Here is a 14,238-nt window from a genome sequence, read left to right as displayed (position 1 = left end):
TTATTAGAGACCGACATCCACCTGAAATGAATGACAAACACGGACGGGGAGGCGGGGCAGGGTTACAGATAATTGGCTGTCCACTTCAAAATAGTTTAATAAAACTACTGGGCTACTTAGCAGGCCTATAAGCAGCTTTGAAAACACGCTTGTTAAGATGGCGCTATACACACTATATGACAGCAAAACTACAATTCTTTAAATAGGCCCATAGAAAAAAAGACCATACCAGGTCTATAAACTACAATAAAGTTTCATTAACCTCAGCTGAGAGCCACACACTTGTAGTCCTTGTAGGCAAATCATTGAAACACTGTGGTGATTTTCTTTTTGTTGATGACTCAGTGGAGAATACATTGAGTCAAGGCCTTTGTGAAGATGCGTTTCTTTTCAGTCGCCATGTAATCCACCTCACAGCTTTGATGTTTTTGTCGTCTGTGAGTCCAGACGCACAGCTTTCTGTCAACATCAGCTGGAGTAGACTGCCACCCAGCGTTGATTTCGGGGCACAGCAGCCATTCTCCGTTCCGTTCAGTGGCACAAGATTTGCTTGTAAATGCATTACAGTGCATGCATGATCTGAAATTTCTTTTCTTTTTTAGTTTTAGGTGTCATTTTTCACAATTCTCCCTCTCTCTCTCTCTCTCTCTCTCTCTCTCTCTCTCTCTCTCTCTCTCTCTCTCTCTCCCACATACACACGTACACATGAGCCATACTTTCCACACACTCTAACAGAAAATTGTCCAGTCATGTGCAGACGAGTGTGTGTGCGTGTTGCGCTCTCCTTATAATAAATGACCATGGCCTCCCTCCGATCACACACACGATGATGTAGCTGACGATAAATTAGGAAGATGAAAGCGCGGCCCTTGGCACCGTGTCATTACCCCGACTCCAGCTCTCCAAAGCCCCCGGCGCTGCGCATACCTCTCCGGGCTGGGCAGAGCTTAGGAGGCGCTCCAAGTGGCCCATGGGTGGGTGTGCGCTTTAACTGTATTTAAGCACCGAGTTCATACAAATCAGTCATTTTGCACTTTGAATGAGAGACTGACACTGACAGTAACATGCAGCCTGAGGAGGAGGCAGCTCTCGGATCCATCGGGAACCCGATCAGATTTAAGGACCAGCACTTCAAGACTCTCCGCGATGAGTGTTTAAAGTCTGGTGTGTTATTTTCTGATCCGGCCTTCGCAGCCGATCAGAAGTCCATCGGCATGCCCGAAGACCCAGATCCCAACAAGGCGATCAAGTGGCTGCGACCCAAGGTACCTCCAAGTTGTGCTGGCAATATGTAGGAGGCTGCTGTGCATCATTTAATCCTTTGTTGTGTATGTGTATGTGTGCGTGTACGTGTGTGTGCGTGTGTAGTCGCAGGGGGGGTCACCAGGTGTGGCTCGGATATGAGGAACTTAATACCTGGAGTGTTCTCCTTGGAAAAAGAAAAGAATTCACTGTCTAACGAAATAGTGGAAAAAACAGTAATTGCTCATGCTTTTGAAAGTTAACACTGCTTTTCCTCGAATGTCAATCATGCTTTAGGCAGTATAGACAGATTGTGTTAACATAAATGAAGATGGAAGAGCAGAAAATGAATAGAAAAGTGTTTACCCACTAAAATGGTCAGTGGTGGTGTTTTAGTCTGTTCTATCACTTTCAGGGTAAGATTAAAGTCATTTGCAACTTATTTGTGCACAAACTGGAGAACAACACATTCTGTGTTCATGTTGCTCAGTGGTGGTCCAGCACGTTTTACTCACTGTCCTCCTCCCGCTGTGTTTCTTGAAGGAGATCAGCAAGAACGCTGTGTTTGTGGAGGGCACAACCGGGACCACCGATATCTGCCAGGGCCAGCTGGGTGAGTCTGTGAGAAATATTTCAACATCCATCATACCTTCTCCTTCTCCCTAATAGCCCCCACACCCCCATCCTTGCCAGGGAATGAGGAATTAAAGGGAGATGTGTCATAATAGTATTGTCTAAACAGGCCTTGTGTAACATCCCAGAGAAGATAAATCTATTTAACCCGAGCTGAACCACTCCCTCAGTTCAGTCAGTGGGTTTCTGTGTTCCCGTTGTTCTCTGACAAAGCCTAACCAGTCCAGACCACGATGTCTGCACCACACAGCCCTCTGGACCCGACTTCAAACACACAGCAAGGGGGAGAGAGAGGGAGAGGGCGGTGACACCCCACTGATTCCACCGAGCCCCTAAACCAGGGAGGGATCAGCGGGAGGGTGTGTGTGTGTGTATGTGTGTGTGTGTGTGTGTATGGTGGGGGGTTGTTTCCTCATCCAGTCCTCCCCTCAAATTGTGCTGTAACTGCGTTGCTCAGTCTGTTTGTCATTTGTGGTGAGCTGCAGGGCCGTGTTGCATGACAGCGAGCCCTCCTCTGAGACACTGTGGGACTGGCTGCCTGTGTCACCACTCGTGCATGTGTGAATATGTGAATTTGTGAATATGTGTCAGTGTTGGGGATCAATAACTGCTTCCTCCTCCTCCCTCCTCCTCCTCCTCCTCCCATCTGTCTCTGTTTTAAGTTTTCATCGAGACTGTGTTTCTAGGATGTGATTTACAGAATTTCACCACCACCGACACGTTTGGTGAAGTCTTCTACATGAAACAGATGTTTACCATTGGAGAGGAATGTGGCTAAAAAGCATTGACAAAAAAACAAACAAAAAAAAAAAAAAAACAGAAAACATGCTTAAACATGTCTTGAGGCGCTAAATAATCTGACAAGTAAAATATGTGTTAGTGTTACTTATTACATTGCACAAACAGTGCTTTATCATGAAAAATGTGATGTTTCTCCATGTGAGGTTTATGTGTTTTGACTGCTGCCAACCAGGGAACTGCTGGCTGCTGGCTGCCCTGTCCTGCCTGACCATGCACCCAAAACTGTTTGTCAAGGTGGTGCCGCCCAAACAAAACCTCTCTGAGTCCTACGCAGGAATCTTCCACTTCAGGGTAAGTGAGGGGTTACTGATAGATAGATAGATAGATAGATAGATAGATAGATAGATAGACAGATAGATCAGACTGAGTCATATCTAAAAGGCGAGATTGTAATTACTAGCTAGATGAGACACTTAAAGGAATAGTTCACCCAAAATACCAAACATAAGGGCATACAGTTGCACTTAGATGGATTGCTGCTGTATCAATAACTACACAAACAGCTTCCGACTCCCTCCTCCTGCTGCTAATGAACAAAATGGCTAATTACACCCACCCCTCCTCCCATGACCACTCAGCCAGCTGAGACTCCCTCCTCGTTTTTGCCCCTGACCGACACAAAATTACATGCACACACAGATCCACATGCACAAACACATTCTCTTTCTGCTGCCCACACTTGCCCCTCCCAACAGCACCCAACTTTGCCTGGGCGTGGTGCTTGGTATTATTCACCACTGTCCCCCATCCGCCCAGCCCCCACGAAAAAACCATGATAGCGCTCATCAGTGGCCAAAGCTGGCCTGTTATGTATCTAAAATGCATGATATAATCATAAAGGGTAGGTAGACTTTCACACAAAATAATCTTGATTCAGATATCACACCTATTATTTGGCCATTTTATGCAAAATGTAATAAAGAATGATTAACAGAGCTCATTTATATTTTATTGGATTAAACTCTTGGCTTCATTACTGAAGTCTCTGTAATGAAGTCAAGACTCAATAACTCATCTACTTGTTTACTTCAGTTCTTTAGTAATTATGCTGTAGTCATGACAGCGGAAAAAGGTAATTAGATCCAACAGGTATTCGCTTAAACTGGAGTGTTCATTGCGGAGTGGGTTCACATGGACACAAACACAAAATCAAATTTCAAACTGAGCAACGAAATCCCATCCAGAAGTGATGGAGGGAGGGATGACTTCTCTCAAAAAATACTGACGCAAAAACCGAGGTGCTTTTTCTAGCCAATAATAAAGTTTTGTTGTTGTCGTCACTGCTGCTGGTTTCTTTTTGTCATCGTTGCTGCTGCTGAATTTCCTGCTGAGCAATTTAGTTATTTCACTTTCAGCTCTTGACTTTAGCATCATCAACTTCTTACGTGAGCTGCCTCTCTTTGTAAAACATGATGGACTTTGCTGACTAATACCTGCTTACTTTTAAAATGTGAACGCTGGGAAGATTAGCAGCCGTCATCCAAAAGCTAATGAGGATCCAAAAGAGAAATAAAGCATAAACCCTGTCGTCTCAGGTTTGCAGCAGGGAGGTTCAGTGAGCAGAGAGAAAATGCCTCAACTGCAAAGCCTTCAACTGGCTCTGACCTGCACGGTTGCCTGCAGGGATCTATAAAATATCACATTATTACGCATATCAATCTTGTAAGACCAAACAAACATACGACTCGCATATAGCTTGACGGTTTTCACTTAGTGAGTAATTATTTGCCCTGGAGCCTTGGCATCACAGTATGGAGACTCTGAGGGAAAACGTGGCGTGACTCAACATGCACGGCGGAAGGACAGAGAAAGCATTTTGCTCTGGGATTTGTGATGGGAGAGCAGTTCAGACGTGTAGGTAGGGACTGCCCTTGGGACTCACACACACACACATACACACACACACACAGCTGCAGCTATGAGGGGCCAGTGCAGGCCTGTTCTCGACCGCTGTTGTGCGCACAAAGCCAGCAGTACAGCACACACCTCCAGGCATAACGGCCGCAGGAGGTTGTTTGAGAAATGAATTTAAGCCAGAGAGGAGAGTGGGTTTTAGATGAGCAGCAGGCTTATTTAACTCATCATTTTACACGCCGGAGGGTTTTATTTGTCAGATCCGAGCGTCTGATCTTCATTTCATTCATTCTCTTTTATCCCTCTGCTCATTTTTGTCTCTATGCTATGCTTGATTATGCCATGTCATATAGTCTGTTTCTTTTCATCCCCCTTATCATCCCTTTTGCCCTCAGTCTATGTGTCTGAGCACATCTCCTTGATCAGGCCTTCCTCATTTCTTATTTCTTTCCACACTTCTTCATGGTGCCTTCCTCCTGCTTTCCGTCTCTCACAGATCTGGATTTATTCGATTTTGCGTCAAGAATGTCAAGAATAAGTTTAATATCAGTGTAATATGAAATAGAACGGGTGGGGAAACCGTTTTAGCCTCTTTAGGCGGTATGCCGGTCCCGGTTGCAGGTTTGTCATTGTCATTAGAAATGCACTCGGTGTGGCTCATATTGTTCAAACTTGGAGACCTTTATTTGAAATTCCAGTGGAGATGTCAAGGTTTTTAAAGATACCAAATACGCCCAGCACAATTACAGAAAATGTGTATAAAATGAAATCACAAAACAATCTGTTTGATGGAATGGTGCAGAACAACAATGACATCTCAGGTTTGAACACTGCAAAAACTCAAAATCTTACCAAGATTATTTGTCTTATTTCAAATCAAAAATGTCTTATTCCTAGTCAAAATATCTCTTTACACTTAAAATAAGACATGATCACCTCAGAAGTAACTTGTTTTTAGACAATTGTCTCTTGTTTCAAATGAAAATTTGCTTGTTTCATTGGCAAAATTTGTTTCTTGTTTCTAGCTAATTTTCACTTATTTCAAGTGAATTTTCACTTTTTCCACTGGCAAATTTTGCCAATGAAACAAGCAAATTTTCACTTGAAACAAGTGAAAATTGTCTAAAAACAATTTACTTTTGAGCTGATCATGTCTTATTTTAAGTGTAATGAGATATTTTGACTAGAAATAAGACATTTTTGACTTGAAATGAGACAAATAATCTTGGTAAGATTTTGCATTTTTGCAGTGAATAGATACAGAAATTTAAATGAAAATCATAGCTCAAGGGGATAATGCACGAAAAAAAAAACAGAAATTTATTTTCTAACAGTAACACTTTTAGTCACAATGCAATGCAATGAGAGGGAAAAAATATACTTGGTCATTATTTGGAGCCAAAGTTTCCTACTTGTGCTATTTTTCACATACTCGAACTTATTGGGAGCTTATTTTTTTCCCCGCTGTCTTTTCATGGTAATATCATTGTAAAACAGACCCTCCCAACTCTGTTGTTCCTTGTCTTTACACTCTGCCTCCCTGCTCGTTATCTTCACAATTTCTTTATTCTCTCCATCCACCCTCCCTCCACACCTCCTCTTCTATTCCTCTCTGTCCACTATTTTTAATGCATAATCTTTCTATTCCTCCTCCTCCTCTCTCTCTCTCTCTCTCTCTCTCTCTCTCTCTCTCTCTCTCTCTCTCTTTCGGTGTCCCCGTGTCCCTGTACAGTTCTGGCAGTATGGTGAGTGGGTGGAAGTGGTTGTGGATGACAGGCTGCCAGTGCGTGAAGGCCGTCTGCTCTTCAGCTACTCTCACACCCGCAATGAGTATTGGAGCGCCCTGGTGGAGAAGGCCTATGCCAAGTCAGTTGCCACTATCAGCATATGTTTCTGGGTGGTAATGTCTGAGATCACCCACTCTTTTTTTTGTGGCCGTGTTTGTGTTGATTTAGGATTACATCTCTGCATGAGTGTGTGTGTGTGTCACCGCAATAATTTCTCCCCCCCCTCCTCAGAAAAAGAAAAACCTCACAAACCTCTCAGGATATCTTTCTCACTTGTATATGTAGGCTAATTGGATCCTATGGAAGTCTGAAGGGGGGTAATATTTCAGAGGGGATGGAGGATTTCACCGGAGGAATAGCGTACTCCATCCCCGTCTCGTCTCGTACCCCCCGAGTCCTCTGGCGGTCTCTGACGGCGGCCTTGTCTCGCGGCAGCCTGCTCAGCTGCTTCATCCAGGTAGAGGAGACACACGTACAAATATATGCGCACACTAAAACTTTTGACACTAACAAACACGCATGTAGGTAAACATGGAGGGGATACTGTTATAGATGTATTTGACTTCCATTGCTTGTTTTCACAGGCCAGCAGCTACCAGGAGATTGGTAAAGTGACAGGAGACGGGCTGGTTAAGGGCCACGCGTACGCCATCACTGACAGTGACAAGGCCGGTATCACACAGACACACACACACACACAACACTGTGTAGTGTGTGCCTCTAAATCTGCACCATCGTCTCTTTATTTGTTGCATTGTCCTCAATATGCTCCTCTTTATTTAGATTTGGCATTGTCCTCAGCGTTACGTATAATGCATATGCATGCACTCGTCTCAAGTGTCATCTCAATTTATCTCATCTCATCTCTGTTTTATCCCACTTCATCTAATCCAATCTGATCTCATCTTGTCGTGTCATTTTGTCTAATCTCATCTTTTATTTTAGATTGTAGCAGTTTAACTCAATTAATCTCAGACTAATCTGATCAGATCCAATCTGAACCAATCTAATCTAATCTGCTCGGCATGCATTTTGACATTATGTGTTGGTTAGAAGAATAGATAGAAGACTGCCACGATGCAGGGGGGAAAAAAAACAAAAACCTTTCATTTTGTAAACACGTCCTTATTCATGCTACAGTTTTATCTCTGTTTGCATCTCAGGTGAAGAAGGCGTCAGGGGAAACTTTGTTGCTGAAGCTGAGGAACCCCTGGGGCTTTGTGGAATATAGTGGGCCCTGGAGTGACAAGTAAGGAGACTGTGTGTGTGTGTGTGTGTGTGTGTGTGTGTGTGTGTGTGTGTGTGCAACAGAGAGCAATTTCACTTACATTCTCAGATATTGCATTCATGTTTGTGCTTGTGTAATTACAGATCTAAAGACTGGGATGACGTGGGCAAAGCTGAGAGGGACAGGATGGAGCTGAAAAAGAGAGAGGATGGAGAGTTCTGGTGTGTAACAGATGCAGAAACACACCAACACTGCACATCTCTCACATACAGCACAGAAACACGCATCACATCCCCACATCAAGCGCACAACATAAACTCAGCTGATCCTCTCCATCAGGATCAGCACTGAGGACTTCAGCCGGCTGTTTGACACGGTGGAGCTGTGCAGTGTGAGTCCAGACACGCTGGTGGAGGGCGACACGCCTGCCTCACCCGGTGCCACGTCTGTCTGGACCATCAGCGCCCACGAGGGCTGCTGGGTCCCAGGGAGCTCGGCTGGCGGGAGCCGCAGATACCAACGTATGTTTACGTGTTTGTGTGCGTGCACGCCTGCACTTGGGCCATTCTGGTAGTTATAGCTTCATCCTGTTTTTCTCAGGATCATTCTGGAAGAACCCCCAGTTCGAGCTGGTTCTGACAGAGCAGGACAAAGCAGATGAAGATGATGAGGATGATGAGGATGACAAAGATGACGAGGATGATGAGGAGATGACCCCAGAGGAGAAGAAAATAGCGGAGAAACAGAAGAAGAAAGGGAAACAGTGCACAATACTAGTGGAGCTTCTACAGAAGGACAGGAGGAAGAAGAATAAAGTTCACTTCCTCTACATGGCTTTCCACATCTACAGGGTGAGAGAGAGAGAGAGAGAGAGAGAGAGAGCATTAGTTTCCTTGATGAAATGTATGACATACATGTATTTGGTCTCAGTGTCATTATCCCATATAATGTGTTCTCTTTTGTTGTTTTTTTGTTTGTTTGTTTGTTTTTTGTTTTTTTGTAGGTTCCATCTGAGGTGAGTACTTTATGGACCATAATATTTTTTCCATCGTCTGTCTGAATTAGTGTCATAATAATGTTTTCATAGTTGACAGTGTTACAGAGTTTCCATCCCACTGTAATATCTGTCTCCACACAGCTCCAGGGTGCGTGTCTGGACCGCAGCTTCTTCACCCAGAACCGGCCCGTGGGTCGCTCCGGGAAATATCGCGCTCAGAGGTAAAGTACAGCATAAGAGCAATCCTTATTCATACTTTTACACTCCCAAATTTGTAATTATTTTGTAATTTATTTAATGATATGTTAATAATATCAGACAAAGGTAAAACTTTATGATAAGGTCCTTGTAGTAAGATTTAATCAATATGTAATAAAAGGGTTGTAAGTAATTATATGAGGCTTATTAACATTATTATGTTTTAATAAGACTATACAAGTTTTAAATACATTTTTTGTTCTTTTTAACCTGAATAAAGCAAAAATAAAAAAGCTTAGTAAAGGTTTAACAATGACATAATAGATATGTTAGTAAGACTCAGTAAATGTGTGTAATGCCATTATAAAAAAAAAATTATAAGAAACTCATATATTTTTATAAGTGCATATACTATAAATGCCATATAATCTAATAATAAGAATGTTTATGATGTGATTATTATCTTATAAACACATAATAATGTTGATAAGCATGATATAAGGAGCAGCAAGCAAAAAAGCAGACATTCCACCGTCTGCCAGCCATTATTTTTGGACCGGTATTTTTAACATCAGCTGCATTTCTGTGTGTATCCCCACTGTGGCAGAGGTGTGTGGAGGAAGGTGCACCTGGACCCTGGGAACTATGTCATTGTGGCCTCCACCTATCGACCCAACAAGCCTGGAGAGTTCTTCCTCCGCATCTTTTCCAAGACTGGAAACACCCTGGGGTAGGATGGCAGGAGAGCAGAAGACACAACAGGACACAATTCCCAAAAGAGAGAATACTGGACACTATACTGCATTACTGTAGTGGACATGAGGCACCACTGCTATTAATCTACACCCCTTAGACTGATCCATATTGTGATAATGTCAGAGCAACTGCACTAATAGTGAATTAACAGATATTTGACAAGAATGGTCTCCTATTTGTGTTGCAGGACCCAGGATTTCACCTGCTCCTCCGGCTTCCTCATGGTGAGCCCACTGGCCTCAGCTATAACACAAGGCCGATAATAGATGGAGATAATAGCAGCATACTAAAGAAATATGTCTTTGTTTGCTTTGTGCTTGTGCCTCACAGGTCATGTCCATGCCGGTCTCCCCTGAGGATCACATCAGAGTTCAGAAAACGTTTGATGACGTGGCCGGCCCAGTAAGACAGTTTCTTCCTCTTTCTCTAGACTTCAGCTGCATCCCCTTAACTAACGACAGGTAAAAGATACATGTGGCCTGTGGATTAACCAAGCTTGTTTATGTCCCCGGCAGGATGACAGGATGGATGCCAAGGAGCTCATGGATCTGTTCAACTCAGGTTTGAGATCCCACTGCGTCATATTTTATATATTTTGAGCAGCAGATAAAGGAAAAGCAGATCTTGAGTGAATCTTACAAAGGGAGCCTGTCCAGTCAGAAGCGATCTTTGATACTGGAGTACCTCTGATCGCCACTAGATGGGAGCAAAGCAGCAACATGCTCCTCCTCTCCTGCAACAGTGGGCCCACAGAGGTCACCAGCAGTCTAGACAGAAGGTCATAGCTGCAGATAGAGTAAATTGAATTTGATTAAGTAATAAAAGTAACTATGCTTGCCCTCACCTTCACTTTTCCTCAGCTTAATCCCACTTAAAACCTTCTTTTTTTCTCTCTCTGCTTCAATCTGTTTCTTTCTCCCATTTGCAGTTCTTGAGAAAGATTACCATCTGCCGCTGGAGACGTGCAGACAGCTCATCTTTGGAGAAAAAGTATCCTTTTGTCTTTGCTACAGGCTTTAATATTACTCATTCTGTGGTCTCCTTGTATCTCTTCACACTTCTTTATGCTGACATCATTACATAAAACCAGCTGTTTCACTTCCTCTCTATCAACAGTCTTGTTTACACTACTTTTGCTTTTATTGTTCTAATAAAACAACATTAACACTAATACCTTACCTTTTTGATTAAAGTAGGAAAATTCCCTTGTCATTTGCTAGGTGCCAGCTCAGCGTCAGATCAGCACCACTGGACAGGGTGAGGATTAAAGGAACAGTTCACCCAAAATACAAAACAAGTTTCTGTAGGATTTTGAGAGGTTTCCAGGCTGCCAAAGTCAGAACTGAAAAAGTAAAAAATGTACATGTTATTAAAATTTACTAACCCAGCAGTGACAGCTCCATCCAGAGACAGTGACACATATATTTGGCATTATCCACATAATGCTTCCCTCAATCTATCTATCTATCTATCTATCTATCTATCTATCTATCTATCGATTAGAGATGTAATGGTTCAGTAAACCCTTGGTTCGGTTAAGAGTTAACAGAGTAAGAGTTAACACTTACTCTTTCAAAAGTCTACCTGGACTATTTAAAATAAAAATATAAAAGACTTTCAGTATATTAATTGTTTAATCAGCTAAGATGGATTAGATGGTTTGATGGCTCTCATACAATGAATGTGTTTGCTTCTATCAGTCTATCTAAGAGCATCTATACGCTGTTATTTTTGGTATTTTGGACGAACTGTTCCTTTATGTGTCTTGCTCAAGGACACTTCAGCAGGGCAGATGCTTGCTGACAAAGGCGTTTGAATTCAGGTCCTTTGGTTGACTCACCGTGGCACCCTGCCGCTCACCTTCAGCCGTCACTCTCCACAACTTCCTCTCTCTGTCCTCTGTCCCGTCGAGGTGTCCTTAACTCTCCTGTCAGACTAAAGGGCGTTCCAGTCTCAGCCGTAAACAAACAGAAACCCTGCTGTCCTATTTGCGCAATCTGCAGGTACAGCTCGCTGGGTGTGTAGGTGTGTGTGCGTGTGCATGTGTATGCGGTGGGAAGGTGTCATTTGTACCGCTTTTGATACCGCTCTCTCTTTTCAGTCCATCTTTTTCCGGTTTGATGAGGACTCTTCAGGGACCATGAGCCCCTTTGAACTTAGCATGGCGCTGCAGGCTGCTGGTATGCACACACACAGATACACACACACACACACACACACACACAGTTACACACACACACACACGTAAACAGAATGTGGCTGTTGTTTGGCTTCACACCTTTTACCACACCTCTCTTTCCCAGGAGTGCAGTGTGACGGGAAGGTTGTTCAGCTGCTCTCGGAGAGGTTTGGATCTGGAGAGCCCCACCTGCCTTTCTGTGGCTTTGTGTCATGTGTCACCAGACTGCGCAAGCTATTTGGTATCACACATACATACACACACACACACACACAAATCCATTTATGTACACACTGTAATTACAGACCCCATCTGCAGAGATGTATTTTGTTTGTTGTGACTGTTTGCATGTGTGTTTGTGCATTTTTCAGTGTTTCTCCATGCAGCCATCTTTGCAGCTGCTCCACACAGACCCACAAAACAAAAAAAGAATGAGATATGGGACAGAAATGTATCCACTGCCTTATACCAGCCAGCCTGATGGCTGTTAACTAAAACTCAAATCCCTCATTCAAACATTCAAAACACTGTCAAATTATGGTGAATTTAATTGTTTTTTTTATATTAATCTACCAGAAAACATGGTCGTTTTTTTCAGTATTTGATTTATCTGCACTAAAGCTAGTGCATTGTAGCTTTATTGAATTGGTATACTGTGCATACACTTAACATTTTGTGTATCAGCTCAGTTTGTTGAAAAATAAGATTGCCATTAAGCAGTGAACTTGCAGCAGGGCACAGCCTCTCACAACACTGGCCAGAGTACTGCACCAATCTGCCCCATCATGATGAAACTCAGTATATTTTAAACTTGGCCAAGCAGGTGCCACAAACGCTGAAAGATTCACTTCTAGGCTAAGCAGCAATAAAAATGGACAACTTACTTTTACCTGATTTATAAGTGAATAATACAAAATGTGTTATATCTCAGAGTGGGTTCAGGATGTCATAACAAAAAACACTGGTACATGCCAGATACAAGCCAGGACATCTTTGTTGAATATGAACACCAAATTTCCTACATGAGTTCCTACATTGAGCTTAAAGGCTTAGAAATTATTTGGCACTCGGCACTGACGATTCCTCCTTTCTTCCCCCAGCCCTGTATGAATCAGAGACCAGCCAAGAGGTGAAAGACAGAGGGATCAATAATGTGAGTATCCGGCTATGTATTATAAGTTATAGGTTTATCAACGACCAGATTCTGAACAGATGAACAGATTGTGATTGTCTGTCTGCTCTCTCGTCTCTGCTCTCCATCCACCTGCCGTCCCTCCACAGTGGCTGCTGCAGCTCCTGACGGTGTGAACACGCTCTGTGAACGGGGTTTAACGCTCTGTCCACGGCTGCTCTGCAAACATGCCGTGTGGTTGTGAGCTATCATTGTTAAGAGAGTTCTTACCTTATTATAAAGCAATACTGTTGACTATATCACTTTGTGCCTAAGCATGCTGCTGTCTTTTTCATTCTTCATCCTATATTTTTATAATACTAAACTACTGACTACAGCTTTAATGTACTGCCATGCAGGGTAGGGAACACTAACATTTAAACATTTTGCCATATCAGTTTACTGGTAGTGTAGACATTGTAATAAAATTGTTTCCATAAGCAATTACAGTTCTTGACTGATTATAATTACGCCGATTACTTTTTATGTCTACAATGCATTGCTCTATTAACACAGCCTTGTTTTGGAACCTAAATACACATGAAAGTGTAAGTGTGAGATGTGTATGTTTGCATTTTTGTGTGAATGGTAGAATATAATCATGGCAATTATAAAATAAAATAAAATAAAATATGCAGCCCTGCAGAGGCAATTATCTGATGGTGAATATTTTATTTTGGGATTCAAACAAAAAAGAAAATTATATTTCAAAAAATTTAACTTGAATAATTTATCATTAAAAATATATTTTTTTTGTTTTAAACCCACTCAGCTATGCACATATGAGCATATAAAAAGCAATATTCATGCACACACACACACACACACACACACACACACACACACAGAAGGAGTACTGGCTGCCCCACTGAGGGTGTGAGGGTGATGTCTCAGCAGCACTACACGCACCATCTCTATTCTTATCACACTGACGCCACGTACAGCGTCAACACGCACTCGCCCCCTCCTCCACTACGTTCCCTCACTCGCTCCATCCATCCCTCACTCTTTCGCTCCCTCCTGTTCTCTCTAGTAACTGTCTCAGTCTCACAATCTGCCTCCTCCTCCTCCCTGTTACCCACTGGCTGCTCTCTCATCGCCACACACGTTGGTACACACACTCACACACACCTGCGTGCAAGCGAACACGCACACGCTCTTGTCCTTTCTTCACATGCTGCTATAAATAGAGCCTCTGCTCACACACCACTTCCTGTTCATCGTTAGGTGACTACACACAGGTTGCCCTCGGCAACCGTCCATCTACCTTGGTATAGATAGAGGGGAGAGAAAGGGAAATGGAGCAAGGGAGAGGCAGGGCCCACACAGTGTGAATTGTGTCCACCTCCTTTATTACCTCCTTGGATGTTTTTCTCTGCCTGGTGCTTCTCT

General features: G+C 42.9%; 1 protein-coding gene across 1 annotated transcript; it reads left to right on the top strand.

Annotated features, from left to right (window-relative positions):
- The first annotated feature begins 995 nt into the window (after positions 1-995).
- capn12 (calpain 12) lies at positions 996-13,440 on the top strand. Its single transcript, XM_030067051.1, has 22 exons — positions 996-1,265; positions 1,786-1,855; positions 2,849-2,967; positions 6,263-6,396; positions 6,603-6,774; positions 6,902-6,985; positions 7,481-7,566; positions 7,689-7,766; positions 7,885-8,066; positions 8,146-8,396; positions 8,549-8,560; positions 8,684-8,763; positions 9,348-9,470; positions 9,684-9,720; positions 9,827-9,898; positions 10,012-10,057; positions 10,425-10,486; positions 11,431-11,499; positions 11,598-11,676; positions 11,800-11,916; positions 12,776-12,828; positions 12,957-13,440. Exons 1-22 carry the CDS (start codon positions 1,065-1,067, stop codon positions 12,981-12,983), a joined length of 2,154 nt encoding a protein of 717 aa, XP_029922911.1. The 5' UTR covers positions 996-1,064; the 3' UTR covers positions 12,984-13,440.
- The last annotated feature ends 798 nt before the right edge of the window (positions 13,441-14,238 follow it).

Source organism: Myripristis murdjan, chromosome 13 (genome assembly GCF_902150065.1).
Source record: "Myripristis murdjan chromosome 13, fMyrMur1.1, whole genome shotgun sequence".
Lineage (NCBI taxonomy): Eukaryota > Metazoa > Chordata > Actinopteri > Holocentriformes > Holocentridae > Myripristis > Myripristis murdjan.
Note: the sequence above shows the minus strand (reverse complement) of the source record. Positions and strands in the feature narration are given on the sequence as shown.